We start from the raw sequence: 20,012 nt of genomic DNA, 5'->3' as shown, positions 1-20,012 counted from the left end.
AAAGTAGATACTAACTGTGATGTTACCCCTTGCTTATTTCTTTGAAATGAAATAAAACTGGCTTAAATGACAAAACACACATCCATGTTTGCTTTAAAGTCTTTATTATCCCGAATATAAAAGACAGAGTCCTCTAGGATATAACAGAGTTCTTTACGTGGAAACATTATTTTTTTACAAGTGAAAAAATAAATACCTCTTGGAATAAAGGCTTATATGCTAATATGTGCCATAAAAAAGTAGAGTTTTAATATTTGACAAAATGTCTGTGCAAAGAAACAAATGCATAAACACATTACTGCTACATTAAGGCAATATGAAAAGTATACTCAGAAATCTCAGTAAAGTGACAGTGTAGGTTTCTAGCTTTACCTTAGCTAGTATTGCACCCGATAAGGTCATCTAGGTCTCCCGACATCCCAGAAAACCTGCTAGCTGACCAGCTTCCAAAATGCCCAAGTGGGAGTGGAAAACATGTTTAAGAAAACAGAAGCAAAAAGAACCAAAACCCCTTCGAAACATACAGAGGGGACAACCCAAAGTTAATACTTAAGCACTTACTTTAAAAAAACACAACAAAACTCCCCCCACCCCCCCAAAACAGAAAAGGACACAATATCTAAATACTTATGGTAAGGCTATAAAAGGCTTGAACAGTTCAAGCAAAGCAACACCAGTGGGTGAAGCTGGGATCGAGTGCTTGGGAGAAGTGATGAGTTAACTACCCTCAGTTGTACACCATGAGGCTCCATCTCTCACTCAGCAAGCTCCGCTTTCCCTTCCCAAGGAGAGTGCTCTCTGTTTTCAGTCTGAAATAAAATATTCCACCAGCTCAGAAGGCCCGGGGAGTACTTGATTACTCCACAGTAATCTTATAACAAGATTGGTAGTATTTTACAATCGAAAGGCTTGTTGGGTAGGGATAGGGGGAGCGTAAAGGAATAGGGAGCCACCCACATTGAGTGAGCTGCTTTTTACTAGCCACACTGGTTTAAATCTGCCAACATTGTCAACTTTTTAAAAGTCACAGAATTGATTTGTAAACCTGTTTGCCTTCCAATCATTCTTGATCAAGTTATAAAGACAGAAATGACATTAAAACGACAACAATTTACGAAAGACTTTCCTATTAAAGATGGTTGGAGCTCCATGACCATACAAAAAGAACGAAATTCTTGAAAGTAATTCTTACAAAATCTGCTGCCAGTAGGAAACTTACCTCGGGATACATTAAGGAGACTTACAACATCATTTCCTAAAAGGTACCCAACTTTTTGGCTATGTTGCCACTTCACTGACATCAAAGACTTTACCTATTCCTTTACTTGATCATAAAAAAAATCAACATCCAAGGAATGTGTCTGCGTCCCAGAGCTCCTCCTGGTCCCACGACTGGAGTTGTTGATTCTACGCACGGATATGTTTTTGCAGTGAGGAGTAGCTGTGTTATTTTTCTTCCTTTTTTTTTTTTTTTTTTTTAACATCGCATGGCAGATGGGTGTTGGAATAATTACTTTCTCCACAATCTATCATTTTAATAGTTTATAATAGTGCAGTTCATGGAAACATGGCAAGTCCAACAAAAGCACAACAGATTAGATTACAGTCAGATTGAGAAGACTGGTGTGCGTTGGCAGATAGACATGCTGGACATGCTCCACACGTGACCTGCAGACGGGACATGACTGGGAAAGAAAAGCCAACAGTCTCTGTTAGCATGCAAGCCTTGGTGGGGGGCCTGTGTCTCTGTGCACACCCCGGTCTCTAGTGCATTTAATTTTCTAAATCAATTGTGATCACAGTGATTTCTAGCTTTCAATTCGTAGAGATCTTTGCCGTCTCACAGGTTGAAAGTTTATACTTTACAAGGGCTTAAAAATAAATATTATGACATAGTATAAACTGAAGGAAATTAATTTTTAGTGAAACGCTAAACAAGGTACATTGAATAAAGCAATTACTGAAGACGTCTTTCTGTGCAGAATGTGGTCTCTACGTGAGTAGACTATAACACTTCAGGCAGCAATGCAGGAGACCCTTCTTGAAATTGTGTGTCCTTAGCTCAGCTGACTGACTCAGGCCAACATTTCTGGGCTGATGCCTGCACGGCCAGGGAGGGTGGCTCTGCTTCTAGCCGTAGGTGGCAGCTCCACATTCCTGGCTGACTTCTCAGAAAGCCCGTGCCCATCATCAGCCCTCGGGAGAGACTTAGGGATGAGAGTCGGAATAGGTGGGCAGAAAAAGACAAGCCTATGACTGCTTCTGGGGAAAGGACACAGGGGTCATTTGCTCTTATTAGCTCTGAAATTAGCAGCTTCTGAAGGACTAAGTATTATCTAGAACCAGTTTTACATAAAACCACAGTGACATTTGGCAAACACATCTGAGAAATAAAAACAAATTGAAAAAACTTATAACAGGAAATTTAAAATTCTTCATGCAAGAAAGGAAGAAAACTATATGTGAGTTCTCTTTTTCGTGTTAATATTAAAATTAGTTTGACTTGCTAATAAATAATAGCCAACCCATATGCCCTCGAGGCATTTGCAATCATAAAAGGAAATTAATCACCAATATCACAGAGTCAACAACCCATCCATGGATAATTGAGAAGTATTCTTTCCCAAATATCTTAAGTAATAAAGACCATCCTCCTAAGTGTCAGAAAAAGGGAGGCAACTTGAAATAGAGGAAGCAGCCCTGGGCCAGGCCTCAGGAGGCCTGGATTCTTGTCCTCAGGTAAGCCGCTAACTAGATATGTTACCCAGGAATCTCAGCCTCATTTTCAGAACTTGAAAACACTGTATAATTTGGAGTAATTATGTTGTTGAAAATAGTATGCTAATCTAAAATGTTTCTAAAGGGCAATACCTTTTAGGTCACCAAATACAAAGACCTTTTCCGGGTGAAGATGGGCATTCCCCGTCTGTGCATTAGCGAGCCAGTACCTGGCTCCTACTCCCCATTAAGAGGAGGGATAGGTGAGGCTGCAGGCAAAAGTGGGCAGCTGACTCCCCTACCTGTAGCTGGGTGGCGCAGCTCTCACAGCACACAGTGTGGCCACAGGGACAGAAGGTGGAGTTGATCTCCTCCTCGCAGCACACCATGCACAGCATGGCTTCCTTCAGCTTGCGTAGCTTCTCCTGCAGCACCCGGGTCTGCTGGCAGCTGAGGCCCTCGCAGCTGCTGCAGTTCATGCTGCTTTCTGAGGACTTCAGAGGTGAGTGTGAAGGGCTCTGGTTGCTTCTTGAGACGAGGTCCACAACGCCAGCATTGTACAGAGCCCTCCTGGCATGGTCATACACCTCCTTTGATGTTCTTTTAATATCAAAGACATATTTCTTGCCAAGGTTAATGTTTTCATTCAGAAACAGAGATGCCAAGTGGCCCTTCAAGTCACGGCTATACTGCATCATCACGGCGCTGGTCACTGTGTCACACCTGCAAGGCAAGATTGAACATCTACTTTAACACCAAAGAGCCTGGCAGCCCCCTTATTCGCTGTTGTCAATAAGAACAGAAATGTCAGCAGATGTTTCATAGTCTCGTCTGCATGTATGAAAGTAAGTCCTTCCAGTTTTATGTCTGGTAAATATTCTCAGTGATTACACCTCTGTTTCTCTAACGTCTCCTGACATTACGGCTTCTGTAAAGCAGTAAATACAGAGGGCAGTGAGCACGTACCTCCTCCCCAGGACAGACGCTACTGAGTGAAGTTGCTTATGGAAGAAGGGCATCTGCCTGAAGTCTTGGCTTTTATGTTAGAAATGTCTAAAAATTTCCCATCCTGTTTCACAATTTGTGTATCTATTTTAACATAAAAAAGTTTAAAGTTGTCTACGACTTAAATTTCTTAGCTTTAATTGTCCAAATACCTGAGTCCAATCACAACTTGGCTTTAAAGTACCCTCTGAAATGAGGGAATCAATATTGTTATTAAAAAATCCTTCCGTACACAGTGACGACTCAGGATAGCAGCTCTGCCAGAAAGAAAAGATGATCTGTGCTATCCTTCTCCTGAGCAGTGGAGCAGGCCCAATCCCTCAGGGTTACCTTTAGGGTAATCAAACTTGGCTTTGAAGCTGAGTCCTAGGCTAAGTAAATAATTATCCTCCCAGTTCCCTCATCTTTAACATTAGGGTAATAATACTTAACCCCTTAGGGTTGTTGTATTGATTAAATAGGCATAGAAATCTCCTAACACACTTTGTGTCTAGAATAATGGCATAAGAGAATACGGTAGGAGGTAAGCAGAGAATGTGTTTGTGCAGCTCACACACATGCACCTTCTGTGGGTAAAACAAGACTACATTAATAAGGACTCCACCGCTACTACGGAAACAAAATGTACAGAATTTCTTAAATTCTGTACTAGACTCATTGACACAACAATCCAAGGATCCGTAGAAACCTGGTTGTCACCTAAAAACCTTAGAGCTGTGGTGCTGAGGTGACCAAGCACACGAGATACGTGCCTGTAGAATGCGTGCGTCTCTGTTATCGCTCGGTAGAGCCCGCTGGCCGCCCTGGTGCTGATCATTTTAAACAAGAGCACGATGCTGTTCCCAGATTCCTTGGTGACCGTCAAATATACATTCTTTCCTGACTGGGTGGCCATCTGCACCACAGGATAAGCTATCCTAAGAGACGGGAAGAGAAAAGAAAGCAGATCTAGAAGGAGTGATTCTTCACCATGCGTGTGCCTTTGTGGGATCCCCATTTGCTCATGACCTAGCAGAAAAATCAGACGCTTCCTCTGGGGCTATCACATCGCCATAATGCTGCCTTATCGTAAAGATACAGTGAAAAGCAGTTGGGCATATGTGGGGGGAAGTGTGGGAACAAGTGCTGGGTGTGCGCACATGCATGTCTACAGCTGAAAACAAGTTTTTTATGGCAGTGAATGGGTTATTTGGAAAACGTTAACTCTGCCACGTTGCATACCTTGAATAACATTTAAAATGGTGATTTAGGCCTGAATAAAATTAACGTACATACCAAAATGAAATCTTTCATTCCTAAGAGCTGACTGTCGAGTAAATCCCTTCCTACTTTCTATTACATTGACAGCTACAGATGTATACACATGCTTAGGTCAAAAAAAGTTAAGTCTTGGCTTACCTATTAATTGGGCTAAAGTCATCTTTACAAATTGAGATTCCTTCAGGTCCAACCCCAATGAGCAGTTTCTGCCCTTCGCTATCCCGCACAGAATGCCATTCTATGCCATAGTTTTCCATTGCCGACACAATCTGCAAAACTTGGTATTCAGCTGAAGCCTGGCTGGTCCCCTCCAACTCCTTATGTTTTGCAACAATGCTGGAGGACACCAAGAGGACAGAGAATTAAGTATACAGACATTAACTTTAGAGATAAACCTATGTAGTCTTCACGAGTGAAATATACTAACACTGATGAATCACAACAACTTAAAACTTATGTATTACTGATGTTTCATGTATTTAGCGAACTTACTATAAAAACGTCTAAGACACTGGGATCTCAACTATTAAATACTTGGTAAAAACACTTTGGGGATGCTGGATGGGTGATGAATTGGAAGAATTATGGAAAGTCTCTAAAAATATACATAAGTCAAATTTACATATTGGAAAGTCTCATGCATTTGTTCACATATAGTTTATAAGCATAAAGTTGACCCCTAAGCCCCTGTGGCCAGGGAAGGAGGTAGGCCAACAAACCACGGGAGTCAACCTGGCATGGAGGCCACCCTCAGTCGAGCCTTCAGATGAGACAGAGTTCCACCTGCAGCTTGACTACAGTCTCATGAGCCAGAGGACCCAGCCAAGACATGGCCAGATTCCTGACCTACAGAACTGTGAGACAATTTTTGTTGTTTTAAGTCACTAAGTTTTGGGGTAACTTGTTATGCAGGAATAGATAACTAAAATGCCTATGTTAGATCTCCTGGTTTAATTCTTGCTGGGATGAAGAAAACACCAATATACATAATAGATTTTTTATTTTAGGAGATTTGTACTTAAAGGCAGAGATTTTAAAAAATTCCCATTATATATAGCATTTCATATTGTGTTTACATATTTTTCAAATAAAAGGCTAACAAATTTTTTGAAAATATTTGGTTAAATTGGGCAATGGCACAGTCTTAACTTCACAAATTATGTGTATGTACCACAGATTCATCTTCTTTTGGAAATGCTTATACATTTGATAGCTCTATGAATATAAGCAGTAGCCCTGATGCTGCCATGTTCATGCTCTGGTGTCTCTGGTCTTGCTGCTCCCTCTGTCCTGATGGCCATTCTTTCTGTCCCCTTGCTTGGATACCCTTTGGTCTATATCACATGCAAATCCTCTATTCCTCTAATACAGTATTTGACATAACATGTGTATTATGTGTGACTTAAGTGCCTCGAACGTCAGACAGCTCCAAAAATGTACATAAAACTGCATATTATGTGTGATTAGTTTACCTTCCAACCTTAGTTTCATCCTGTTTAAGCCTATTCTAGTTGTATACAATACTATATTCAACAGCCTCACCTGTTCAAGGTGGCAGAGGAGAGCTCCTTGGCACAGAGCTCCTCATAGTTATACTTGGCAGTGTTCTGGTTGTAGTCTCCAAACTTGGTCTGGGCCAGGAGGGCACTGAGTTCCACTGCCTGCTCTGGGGAACACAAGAGGTGGCCTGCCAAGAGGGCCTCCTTGATGTGCAAGAAAAAGATATGCCTGCAAAGCAAGGTGAGAGTGAGGTTATGCTTGGGGATAACCTGACATCAATCTCAGCCTACTTAGCAATTTCACAGTCACTTTTAAGGAAAGCAATTTTAAAAGTCACACTGAAAATGCTTAACATTAAAGAACTTTAAAAAAAACCATCAGTATTAAGACAAAATCAAAATAAGAACTGCGTTTCTCTGGAATAAAAATTGTGACCCAAACAAGATAAACTTATTTAACACAAGCTTGGTAACATTAAGGCTACAAAACATAAAATAATTACACATAAGTTTCTGCATTATAGTGTTTTAAAAGAAATTATTTTAATCAGAAAAATTGTATCTTGACATGGATTCTGATAGAATCTTAAGGAACTCTATACATAAAGACAAAATTCTCACCTTTATTCAAATGATACCCCAATCTCTAGTCTCAGTGCCAGCTTCTGTCCTAAGAATCACATGAAAAATGTCCAATCTCCTATAGGCTTCGCCACCTGGATGTTCTTCGATACCTCAATTTTGGCTCATTCAAAACCAAACTCCATATATTCTTTCCCAAGCCCTTTTTCTCCGAATGGAGACCACAGACTGACTTTGGACTCTTTGTCCTATTTCACTTGACTTTCTTCTCTCTGAAAACTATTTAAATCCAGTTCTATCCTCCCGTTTGTACCTCCTCAATACTACTTGCAGGAAGAATTTACACTATTCTCTGCGCTGCTCTCCTCCTCCAGACTCCATGCAGGCAGCCTACCTTCCATGCTGCTTGTTTCTAGTATAAACTTGTCATTTCTCTGCTCAAAATCCTTCAAAGGATCTGTACGGCTTGCCAAGGGAGCACGTTATTAACGCGGAGCTGAGGAGTCTCCACCATCTGGCCCCAGCTTTCCAGCCACGTCTCCTGTCATTCCCTGCAGCTGCTATGCCCCAGGATAGGGAACAATTCCTCTCCCTGGGAAACCCAGAAAGCATGTTCATGCTCTGGTGTCTCTGGTCTTGCTGCTCCCTCTGTCCTGATGGCTATTCTTTCTGTCCCCTTGCTTGGATACCCTTTGGTCTATATCACATGCAAATCCTCTATTCCTCTAGTACAGTATTTGACATAACATGTGTATTATGTATGACTTCTTAAGTGCCTCGAACGTCAGAGAGCTCCAAAAATGTACATAAAACTGCATATTATGTGTGATTAGTTTACCTTCCAACCTTAGTTTCATCCTGTTTAAGCCCATCCTAGTTGTATACAATACTATATTCTACATTTACTAAAAGGTGTGTCGCACTTAAAAACTCCTGTAAAATTCAGATACTGGTCACACTGCCCAAAACTCTGAAGAGCATCTAAACTGCTGTAGACAGATTGGCCTCAGTTATAACAAGTGTCCCTGGCAAAAGTGAAGTTTTAACCTTCCTTTGATGACTTGTCATAACCTCTCAAACAAGGCTAATTGCCACATTATTCGTCCCATTAACAAATGAATTGTAACTTTGGCCAGGTGCGATGTCCTCAACACTGTTTCTGTTTAATAATATATCTGTGTCTGACATTCCAGCTAGAGGAACATGAGCAAGGTAAGAATCGACTAAGGAGGAGACAGCGAGGCTACAAATATAAGGAGGTGCTATACGGAGAGTCTAAAATGTCTGGCTGACAAGAGCCATTAATCTTATTTTCACTAAGAAGTATTTAAATTCAATGTTTTGTGCATTCTATAATGATAAAGAAATATTTGAAATGATGAAACTCTGCCAAATACTGCAGTTTTTTCTTTTTTTCAAAGCCCCTGTAAAGAAATCATAGTAAGAATGTGAAATAGCCTCAAAGAAGATAAAGATGGTTTTTATTAACCCAAACATCTGCTAATCTTTAAAGTATTTCTGACATACTGCTAAACTGAGAAGGGAGCCCCCACTGGGGCAAAGGAATCACCACGAAAATAATTTGCTGTAAAATAGCTATCTGAGGACTGAGATCCAGCATTCTCAGCAAGCCGTGGTTTACTACACTGTTGCAGGCCTCAAAAGGCTTCTTAGATGACCATTTGATAAACTTCATCTTGGTGAATGTACCCATCTCTGTATTCAACTGGGGTGGAGGCGTGCTGTTAGGAAACTAAAATCTGCATCTATGCTTTCGTTAAAGAAGAAATTACGCTCTGAAAGACTTGAAGAATATTGCCACAAACGAAGTCTTCTTAGTTTAATTACTGCTTATGTAAAAGTGGCCTTTTTTTTTTTTTTTTTTTTTTTTGAGACGGAGTCTTGCTCTGTCGCCCAGGCTGGAGTGCTATGGCACGATCTGGGCTCACTGCAAGCTCCGCCTCCTGGGTTCAAGCGATTCTCCTGCCTCAGCCTCCCGAGTAGCTACATTAGACCATGCCTGTCTAATTTTTGTATTTTTATTAGAGACGGGGTTTCACCGTGTTAGCCAGGATGGTCTCAATCTCCTGACCTCATGATCTGCCTGCCTTGGCCTCCCAAAGTGCTGGGATTACAGGCAAAAGTGGCTTTTAACTTATTTTTCAGGTGTAAAGTTAGAGACTAGTTCCTGCTTTATTAAATAGTAAGAAGAGTTTTGAATCAATTCCGTGTCTTTTTGCAACCTATCCATGCCTACACTTCCGGAGAGACAGTGGCCAAAATCAAAGGCAAAGAAGCAGTAACAGAATGTAAACAGGTGGCAGGCAGCCTGAGAGCATCACTGATCCTTCTCAGCATATGGGCCAGAATTTAAGAAAAGATCTAGCAAGGGCGATGATTGACCTTTTCGACATACTCCACATTCTAGCCTGGACTGCAGAGGATGCCTGGTAAGCATGAAAAATCCTTCTCCTTACTGTCAACATCAGCTTTCTGATAGTCCCTTCCTACATTTTGCAGTTTCATGGCTATAAAGCAACCTTTTCATTTCAAGCCAATAAATATTTGTCTTGCACCGCCTCTGTGCCCAGCCCTAAGCTGGGGTTTTAGGGTAAACATGTCTGAGAGTTCCTTTTTAGATGGACTTACAGCCTTTTACAATAAAGGGACATATCCCGTCAAAATAACTCCAGCCACAATCTAGCTTTTGGGTGACAAGTTTATGCTCTCCAGGAGAACAGTACAACAGAGTACTAGTAGCAAAGATCAGCACTCTAATAGGCTCTTTCCAAGACAGAGGATAGCAGAGCTCAGAGACATGTTTCCAACAAGAACTTCAGTGATGGCTCAATATTTATGGGTGGTTTTGAATCAAGTATTTTCTCTTAGTATTTTCCCCTCAAACCATCTGGATTGTAACTATCTGGCTCCTGGGTTTTGCCCCCTCCTTTTTTTTTTTTTGTAAAGTAGGCAAAAGGTTACCAATAATATCAAAACAAGCAGATATGGTCAAATAAGTTATGCCTGCAGTGAATGCTTTTGCACTAAAGATCAAAAGTAGATGACATATTCAATTCAATAGAGGCTACATCCTAGAATCACAAACAGAAAGAAAGCCTTTGGAAAAAAACTGTTTTCTCTGTCTTAAGCAAATGTCCATGAATATATCCTATGAGCATAAATAAGCTCAAACTGCACCTTTTAAACATTCTTCGGGTTATACCTTCTAATTCATGACTCTTCTTTAAGTTTTACCCAGTTACTAAGAAAACTGATATTTTCAATATATGGATCACATTTTGGGGCCCAAGGCGTAACATTCTGGCTAAACTCATGTCCTGGCATCATGGGCACAGATGAGTTAACATTTACTGAGCATTATAGAAGATTTTTTTTTTTAATGGAGTGAATATAAGGATATGCCAAATTTTAATTTTAAAAATGAATCACATATTCTTACTATATTTTTCTTTCAAAGTACTTCAAATTTTCTCTCTTTTAAAAATTAATTCCTTCTTACAATGTTAAGGAATGAAGTTAGATCATTTATCTTTTAAGAGTTGTAATCAGAGAACTTTCCTCTAAACACTGGCTTGTCTCATAAAGCAATTATCTAGGAATCAAAGCAGAACTTCCTGCAAACCAGTTGGAAGTTGTTCATTTGCTCATCATAGAGGGTTCCTCTCAGTTACTGCCCTCCAGTTACCTCACCAGTTACACCATTTTTAAGAGCTTTTAATGACAAATGTAAAATAACTATATCCAGATTCATTATTGAACTCAAAATTTAAGAACTAACCTACATCTTTAAACCAGCTAAGTAGCTATTTTTTTCAAATTCTCAATTACCAATAATTGAATTATATTTCTCCTGGAAAGCCATGACTGACTCTAGCCATAGTGAGTAATGGCTGGTTCTGCTCTCACCTTGTCAGAACCCACGGTGATCATCAGTCAGCCTGCCTCAGTCCAATGAGTCACTTAACCACAGTTTATTTTAAACCAAACTTTGACTGCCAAGTTATATTTAAAAACTATCAAATCACAACAGAATTGCTATAAGACTTTTCTGTTTTGTATCTTTAATTTCAGTAAAACACAAATCAGTTCAAGCTGGATCACGGGTCTAAATGTAAAAGCTAAAACCGTAACGTTTTAGAAACAAAACATAAGAGTATCTTCGTGACTTCCAGGTAGCAAAGGTTTCTCAGGACATAGCAAAAACCACAAAAGAACAAAGTGGATAAATTAGGCTTCACCAAAATTAAAAACTTCTGCTCATAAAAGGCATCAGAAAAACAGGTAAGCCACAGGAGGAAATACATTTACAAAACGTATCTGACAAAGGACTGGTATCTAGGGTACATGAAGAATTTGTACAACTCAAAAATAAAGGCAAACAACAAAAATGAGTAAACGACTTGGACACTTTGAAAAAGATACATGAAAGGCCAATAAACACATGAACAAGTGTTTAATATTAATTGTCAGAGAAATGCAAATTAAAACCACAACACTCTACCACTACACACCCACCAGAAAGCTGGCAGGGATGTGGAGGAACTAGACTCTCACATTCTTGCTGGGAGTACAGAATAGCACAGTTGCCAAATAGCTTTGGGAAAAGGTCCGGCAGTTAGTTATAAAATGAAATGATTACTTACTCCATGACCCAGCTATTCCACTCTTAGGTATTTATTTATTCAAGAGAAATGAAAATATGTGTCTACAAAAAAAAGGTACATACTAGAATGTTTATGGCAGCTTTATTCATAATAGCTGGAAAACAGGTGTTCATTATTAGGAGTACGGATAAACAAACACTAGATTCATTCAATGGAATACTATCCAGCAATATAAAAGAACCAACCACTGATATATAGGACAATATGGATGGATCTCAAAAAATCTGTGATGAACAAAAGAAGCCAGACATCAAAGAGTGCATACCACAAGATTCCATATAGATAAAGCCGCACAGGCATAGCTCATCTCTGGTAGAAGAACACGTGACAGAGGTGTGGCGTGCGGTGGGTGGGGGTGGGAAAGAAGGGGAGGGGTTGACTGCAGAAGGGCTTGAGGGAACTTTCTGGAGTGTTGATAATGTTCTAAATTTTGATAGCAGTTTTATTTAAACAAGCACAGCTGTTTGTCAAAAATCATTAAATGGTATAATTAGGATTTATGTAAATTTTACATCAAAAGAAAAAACTGCAAACATTGAGTTCTAGTTAATGTTATGCATGCTGAAGTATTTAGGGGGAAACATACTTATATACAACTTATTTTGAAATGCATCTAAAAATAAGACAGATTGATGGGTGGATAGAGGACTGATAAATGGATGAATATGTAATAAAGCATGTAAACTATTAATATTAGAATTTCGTATATATAGTATATACTTAGTATACATACTATAGAGTAGAATATATAGTGTACATATATATATATATGTATACACACACACATAATGTGTGTATATATACATAGGTGTTCCCTGTAAAAAATCTCCAATTTTCCTGTATGTTTGAAAATTTTCATAAGTTAACGAAGTAATACTAGTAAAAATCCCTTAGGGTCAAGGATTCAAGTAACTAGCCATATCTAACATGAACCACCACATCTATCTACTTCATGGAGGGCTTGCCACTGAGAAACTTGTCACAGCCAAATAATTACCAAGTTAGGTCTCTATGTAGGCTTAAGGAGATCCTTTTCAAAGCCCAAAGTACAAAATGAGAATCACTGATGAAAGTGTTCCTGCTCTAAAGCAGTTAAAAGATGTGGAGGGCAGCAGCTGGGAAAATTTCCAACTTCAAAAGTGATCACAACCCACACCAGAAGAACACTTCTAATTGAAAGCAGAAAATCTGCACTTTTAAAAAATGTGCTTATTCACTCACAGTAGATCCCCATCCTAGGCAAACACCAATCTAGGCAGTCCTGAAATCTGAAAGTGCTAACTACAATCTCTTTCCCAACAATATAGATCAGCCAAGGAGTGCTTTTTGGTACATTCATTCCATGAGGCCAGGAAGGTTCAGGAATTTTCAGACCTCATCATCTTTTTAACTGCCTTCACATTCTGAGTTACTTGCTAGGTCCTGCTGCTGGTACAGAAGAGGGCTGGGAACAGGCCACAGTGGGACTCCATTCAGAGGAAACACACCTAGTGTTCCTACAGCTGCTCAACACTGGTCACCTTGAGTCTGACCCTAGGTGCCTTCTAAATGCTCAGATTTAATTTTACATGTCATTTTAAAAACCTTCCTTGAATATTTCATACAAATATATAAGTACCAGAAATTCAAAAAGGGCCTAAAGATACCCAGACAGGCGTTCCTTGGCTGAAATAAACACATATAATAACACAAACATCCTATAGCCTTAACAAAAGAAAAAATTATATCAGAAATTTAAAATTTGATTAAATACTTTCTTTGGAAATAACCACATGCCTGCTTTTACTGTTTTTACTTTCCAGGGCCTATTTTGTGTTTGGGCATGCAAACTTTCCCAGATTTCCACATGTCTAAAAGTGATTTTTGTTGGAAGACAGGGAAATACCTAGTTAATATGTACTTAGGACTATAAATGAGTTGCAGTTAAAGTGATGCTATAACTTGAAAACTATCTGACTTTCATAGACGGCCCAGATAAGTGGTAGTTTCTTTTAGGAAAGAACTAATAGCCACAATAAACACATGGTCTAGGATGGTGTAGAGGGGGTGAAGGAAAGGAAGCAAAAGAATGTGAGGAAGCTCTAAGTTAAGTTCAAACAGAAAATAATCACTACAAAACATTTTTGAAATGGTGAGATTTCTTTTGGATACTCTCAACTTTTCAGTTTATAAAAGCAAAGTGAAAAACATCTCAAAGTCTATTAGGAAAGCTTATATTAGTAGTTATCAGTTAACCCCATTTTTGTTTACTTCCAAGTTCTTAAGTCTATGATTCAACAAATATGCAACAGACACTTATTAGACTCTGGGGATACAATGTTGATAAGCTCCCTGTTTAATGGAGTTTAGGTTATTAGAGTGACTGATAATAAACAAATTACCACGTAAGTATATGTAGTATTATAAGCTCATTAAATGCTATAAAGGAAAGATACATGATGTCTTGGGGGAGTTTAGTCTCCCAAGCAAGGCTAGGGAAACTTTCCTGAGGGCTGAGGTCAGAAAGGTAGGACAGATTTAACAAGGGACGAGTCAGAGTCAAACTCATCACTGCCAGCATCACTGAAATCTGGATGAAATTTAACATCCAGGATTATAGCATTTCTGTGAACATTTAGTCTGGGACTCACGGAGCTCTTGGAATGGGGTTGTTTTCTGCAAAAGAGAATCCATGTGTTGGTGAGCCTTACCTAAGCAAAACGTCTCCTAGCAAAGACTTCAGAGCTCTGCTAAAACGTGGCTAAGTCAGAAACAAAATATAGATTTTATTGGCAGTGGATGGTATAATTACCATTGTGAAGATGAAGCATATACTTCTCTAATCTCTGGTTTTGGAAATGTTGACAAAATCCAGTCAGAATTGCAGTAAACTCAAAGCCTTTGAAAGGCAAGAATTTCCAAGATGATTATTATTTCAGATCTACTTCCAGAATACATTAATTTGTTTCACTATTCATTTTATTCCATGGCATCACAAACATCTGCTGAAAATAACCTGCTGTCTCCATCTCTGAAATATGCCAGCTGAAAAGTAAAAGACTCTCCTTTTACATTTGAGGCTCATATTCAAGAGCAAAGCATAATCTAGATAGAAGAATCAAACCTAAAATTAGGCCAAATCAGAACTCTACCTACCAATCTAAGCAAACACTTGATGTGCTTTTTCTGTTTCAGAGACACATATTTAGGAAAACATTAAGGAAAATAATATAAAGAGGACACAAAAGCAATGAAAAAAGTTATTGCTAAGAGAAATTTAGAAACCATCTCTTCAGAGGCTTTCAAGTAGGATGTAGAGCTGGGCCCATAGCAGTCTGGATGGCTGGTAGTTGGTGGCAGAGCTGAAACTACAATACAGGGCTTCTGCCTGGTTCCCTGGTGCTGTCCTATGACAAACAGGCCTTCCTGCCCATCATTCTCACAAGGGCCTCCCTAATCTGATATGAACTAATATGTTAACTGCCCTTCCCAACTTGGCTACCTTAATTGTCCCCAGAGGACAACTCTACCAGGATATTTCAGCACCATTTAATAAACTGTCTAGATACTTTCAGTATACTACACTACATGCACCCTCATGATTTAGAAAAGAATAAAAAAATCACCTTTCATAACTGGATTGTCAAAGCTAAATTTACTCACTACATAAACAGACCTATTTTATATTCATGGCATTTTATATAAGTATTTTACAACAAATAATTAAACATCAAAGAAGTTTACGAACCAGCTTCATTTGCTAGCATTTGTAAACATACATATTTTTGTTCTATAGTTTCATGCATGTAAAAACAATGCTAATTGTAAACTGGACCCAGTACAGCTTCTGATGTCCTAATTAAGAGGTACAAATGCTAATTACAAATCACTTTATCTAGTTATTAAAACTTAAGTGTCAGTTATGTATTTCAGCCAACCCCACGAAACCAAGTAAAATTCACCAATATGTTAAAAGCAAGTTAAAAGTTAAGGTCACACTAACTTTTCCATACAATTTCAAAAAGGAATTAAAATCAATTAAAATTACCTAGTTGAACTAGGTATGTACATTCTTTGAGTACTATTACGAATCTCAAGAGTCCAAGTCAATTGAATCAATAAAGGAGAGACCAAGACAGGAAATTTGATTCAAGTTCTAATTCATAAAATGTCTCTATTTCTTACATGAATAAAATTGATTTGATAATAGTTACTAACCCAATTACAGGAAAGCACAGGTAGAGGCCATCTACTAGTCAATTATAAAGTCTGAATACATTCATAAAACAAATGTATTATGCTATTATCACTGCAGCCATTGTTTAAATGCAGTTATTTGGTACTCCAAGCTTCTGAAGATTTAAAAAATAAATTTGTGCCATCAAAACTGGGTTGCATCTAGAGATCTTGAAATAATTACAAAATCATAATAGGACTACACAATGAAAATTCCAGTATGTTGTGTTATGTCTTGTATTCGACTGCAAGTTATGACAGTGAAGCGCGAAGCTTTCACAAATCGGCTTTAAATAATAATTTTAAAAAGTCTATTCTGATTAATACAGACAGCTAAAACATCCTTAAGCATGCAATCACTTGAATATTTTGCAAGATATTTTCAGGAGTACCAAGAACTCAACATACCATCTTCATTCAGAAACAAAATTAAACATCTGCCTCAACCTTTAAAGCTCGATTACAAGGCAAAGTGGAAATTTCAAATTCAAATGAAAAGTATTTCAAAATGAGTTTTTATCAGTCCTTTGGTAAAACAAACAAGCAAATGTCATGTAAAAAACTCTTAAAGGATAATGCTCATTCATCATTACTTAAAATTTTTAGAATCACATTTTTCATATGCATGGCAAATTTCTCAGCCAAAGAATTATGAAAAACATTAGAACTTAGATCCAAAGCTTGCTATGTCTTCAAAGTAGCTGTTTTCCTTTTTAATTTTTTGATATGCCACTGTAAGATTGAAGTCTCCTGCCTTTCAATAAATATTAAATATCAATTTCCTAGTTTGGCTCATTCTGAGAATCAAGTATTAGAGTCAGTCCAGGGGAGAACATATTTTGTTTGAAAAATGAGACCACATGCTTCAGTTGTCTACCACTGTTGGTGGTGTTTTACAACGTAGAGAGATAAATTCAATCTAAACTCACCAATCGTGTGTAACATATCTGTGGGTTGGAATTCAGTTACAGTAGCCTTAGAAGAGTTCATGAAATTACATTTTCAAGAAACTTAAAAACTTTAAAAATTCTGCATGAAGTCAAACAGAGCTCTTGGCTGCACACTGTAATCTGACACTAGGCTGAAGAAACTGACCAAGTTTAAGTAACCCAAGAGGAACTGTTTCCTGCTTTCTGTTAGAACAGTCTGCAATGACCTATAGTAACACTGCTGAGGCAGAGGTTACTATCGGGCATTAGATGCTGCTATCAGGAAGTCAGTCAGTCGGGTAGGGTGGTTTCTTTTTTTTTTTTTTTTTTTTTCCCCTGGGGTAGCACTTATCTCAAGTGTTTGCAAGAATTCAACCCTGTTCACCCGTCGAGTTTATAAAGACAAGAAAAACTAAAAGAAGAATTGGAAAATGCACTCGGACCAAGTAGGTAGCTCCCCCTTCACCTCAACAAAAGGACCTGCATGGAAAACCTAAGTTAAGATGGAACTCCGCATCAAAACAAACTTGCCTGTGAGTATCTCTCGGAAGGTGCAGCGGCCCTTCTAAAGGGAACCAAAGGTCTATTTGACATTGGTTTATTTTAGCTCACTTTACCTAGTCTGCTCCTGTAAGATGAGATGAGGCTCCACGAAGAACTTGACTCTCAGTTTAAGCCTGTAAGGGGCTAGCCCATCCATCTGCTGGGAGATCCGATTTCTCAGGTTTAGCCATAAACTTTCACCTTTGCTACCCGTAAACTGCAGTCCAAAATAGTCAACTTCTATGATTCCCAGTCGCCTGCACACCTAAAACAAAAAGGAATGCAGCCTGGATGAGCAAATGGTACGTATCAAAGCAAACCCAACGGCTCCCTGAGGCTAAGATTACTGGTACTTTTTACAAAGTTCAATGGTGTTACAATTCCTGATCTAAACTGGAAAAACAAAGTTCCACGGCTCCAATGATACCAAACCACGAGCTCTAGTATGGAGGCTCATAATTCCTTTTAACGTCTAGGGCATGACCAATTGCAATAGCGAAAAAAGGAGTCCTCAAAAGTAGCCTTCCAAAAGATGAGGAGGGGAAACTACAGGGTATTTTCCTTCGTATTCCAATCACCGGAATTCCCTCCACCAGCATACTCTGCACAGCTGATTTTTGGCGACTTATTATCTGGGCAATTTTAACCATTTGGACTCCAAAAATCAAACACATTGAGGGAACACGCCACAAGTATCAGCTAAGCTTCACAAGCGGTTTCCCAAACATCTCAGAGCTAGAGGGGTTGAGGGCACAGCGTTTTCTTGGGATCACATGTGCTGTCTGCCATATCACCTATGCACTATTTGGCACCGATCTCCCTCACTGTTAAGGAAACACATGCTTAAAAACAACCGAGCAGTAGATGACCCAAACCTATTCCTCCCGTCCCCCGCAAACCCGGAGATGCAGGTGAACGGTGCATTTGAGAGCAGCAGCCTGAGAAGCAGCGTGAGACAAGGGCCCGGCTTGTCTGCCAAGAACCCCTGGGGCCCGAGACTGCTTCGAGCCACTCCATCCCATCCTGGCACGCGGGTGGCACTGCCAGGCGCCGCGGGGACCCGACAGGCGGCATCACGCACATACCTGCGGCAGGTGTGCGGAGCCGCCTTCTTCCGGGAAAGTGCTGGGTTGGGGGGATGATGGGGCGCTGGGGGGTGGATCCCGGCTGCGGGCTGCGCCTGGCCCTCAGCGCTGGGGACCCCCGCTGCGCGCTTTCTCCGCGCACCCCACGCGCGCCAGGAGGAGACCGCGCGCCCCACGCCCGTGGAGAGGAGGGGACGCGCTCCCCCCGGCTGCCGCCGCAGTGCCTCCCGGCCCCTAGTAGGCGGCGCGCCAGAGTGCCAGGCGTCGCTGCGAGGCCCCTCGGCCTCGCGGGACCCGCCGGGGCCCCTTCTTGCCCCTCGCCCTCACCTGGTTGAGGCAGTCCTCGCCGTTGGCTTTCGCCTCCACCTCCACCTCCATCAGCACCGCGTCCGGCCTCGTCACATAACACAGCATGGCTGGGGCTGCCGCTGCCGCCACAGCCGCCTTCTCTTTGGTGTGCGCAGGGCTGCCGCCTTGTCACTGCTGGGACCCAGCCCCGGACTCGGAGAGGGCTGGCCCTCGAAGGCTGCAGCTCTGCGGACCCTTGTCCGGAGCCCCGCGGCCGCCACTCGCGTCCCCGCCACCCCCTCACCCGCTGCCCACCAGCTCCCCCTGTCCTCCGCGCTGGCGCCGCACTCCAGCAGCCCAACTGCCTGCGCCGCGACAGGGACTCTGCTGATATAGCCGCCCCGCCCCCTTCAGCTCGGGTCCCCGCCAATCACGGCCTCCCTGCCCCTCCTCCCCCGCCCGGTCAGCCAATAGCGGCGCCCCTCGACCGCGGCCCCCGCCTCCCAGAGCCGGCTGAGTTTCCCTGGCCGCCTCGGGAGGTGGCAGCTTGCGGGCGCCGGGTGCTGCGGGAAGGGAGGGAGACCCCGGAACACACCAGCCGCCTCTGCCCGCTGGGCGACGCTGCTAAGAGTGAGCGATCGCCCGGGGCTCCAGGCGGGGACGCCTTTCTGCCTTCTCGAATTTACGGTGATTAAACACCTCCAAGCTGCCACTGTTCTTCAAATATCTTGGATCACTCTGAGCACGCATTTCGGTTGTGAAAGCAAAAAGGAAAAGGAGCAACCCAAAGCCTAAAGAAAACTGTTCTCGTCCGGGCATGGTGGCTCACGCCTGTAATCCCAGCACTTTGGGAGGCCGAGGTGGGTGGATCACCTGAGGTCAGGAGTTCGAGACCAGCCTGGCAAACATGGTGAAACCCCCGTCTCTACTAAAAATACAAAAAAAAAAAAAAAAAAAAAAAGTAGCCAGGCGTGGTGGCGGGCACCTGTAATCCCAGCTACCTGGGAGGCTGAGGCAGGAGAATCGCTTGAACCCAGGAGGCGGAGGTTGCAGTGAGCTGAGATTGTGTCACTGCACTGTAGCTTGGGCAAGAAGAGCAAAAAACCCTGTCTCAAAAAAAAAAAAAAAAAGAAAAAGAAAAAGAAAAAAGAAAAAAAAGAGAAAAAGAAAACTCTTTTCCACCAGGATTAGCCACAGTGGGTT

General features: G+C 41.0%; 1 protein-coding gene across 2 annotated transcripts; it reads right to left on the bottom strand.

The window, feature by feature from the left end:
- Positions 1 to 87: 87 nt before the first annotated feature.
- MYLIP (myosin regulatory light chain interacting protein) lies at positions 88 to 19,203 on the bottom strand. 2 transcript variants are annotated; one of them, XM_004043307.5, is made up of 7 exons: positions 18,849 to 19,203; positions 17,511 to 17,701; positions 6,526 to 6,711; positions 5,122 to 5,319; positions 4,476 to 4,640; positions 3,021 to 3,441; positions 88 to 1,685 (listed from the first exon to the last, which is right to left on the bottom strand). In XM_004043307.5, the coding sequence occupies exons 1-7, from the start codon at positions 18,933 to 18,935 to the stop codon at positions 1,596 to 1,598; spliced, it is 1,338 nt and encodes a 445-aa protein (XP_004043355.1). In that variant the 5' UTR covers positions 18,936 to 19,203; the 3' UTR covers positions 88 to 1,595. The 2 variants fall into 2 exon arrangements, with proteins under 2 accessions (XP_004043355.1, XP_018885602.1); XM_019030057.4 differs by lacking the exon at positions 4,476 to 4,640 and having other exon boundaries at positions 18,849 to 19,169.
- Between the last annotated feature and the right edge of the window lie 809 nt (positions 19,204 to 20,012).

This window comes from Gorilla gorilla, chromosome 5 (assembly GCF_029281585.2).
Source record: "Gorilla gorilla gorilla isolate KB3781 chromosome 5, NHGRI_mGorGor1-v2.1_pri, whole genome shotgun sequence".
Classification (NCBI taxonomy): domain Eukaryota; kingdom Metazoa; phylum Chordata; class Mammalia; order Primates; family Hominidae; genus Gorilla; species Gorilla gorilla.
The sequence above is the reverse complement of the archived record's forward strand: the minus strand, read 5'-3'. Positions and strand labels throughout refer to the sequence as shown.

Excerpts from the sequence above, each read along its gene's own strand:
- MYLIP (XM_004043307.5), bottom strand. The coding sequence starts at position 18,935 with ATGCTGTGTTATGTGACGAGGCCGGACGCGGTGCTGATGGAGGTGGAG. Across the intron at positions 17,702-18,848 it reads GCGAGGACTGCCTCAACCAG|GTGTGCAGGCGACTGGGAAT; the intron begins GTGAGGGCGAGG and ends TTTTTGTTTTAG. Across the intron at positions 5,320-6,525 it reads TCCTCTGCCACCTTGAACAG|CATTGTTGCAAAACATAAGG; the intron begins GTGAGGCTGTTG and ends GGTGTCCTCCAG.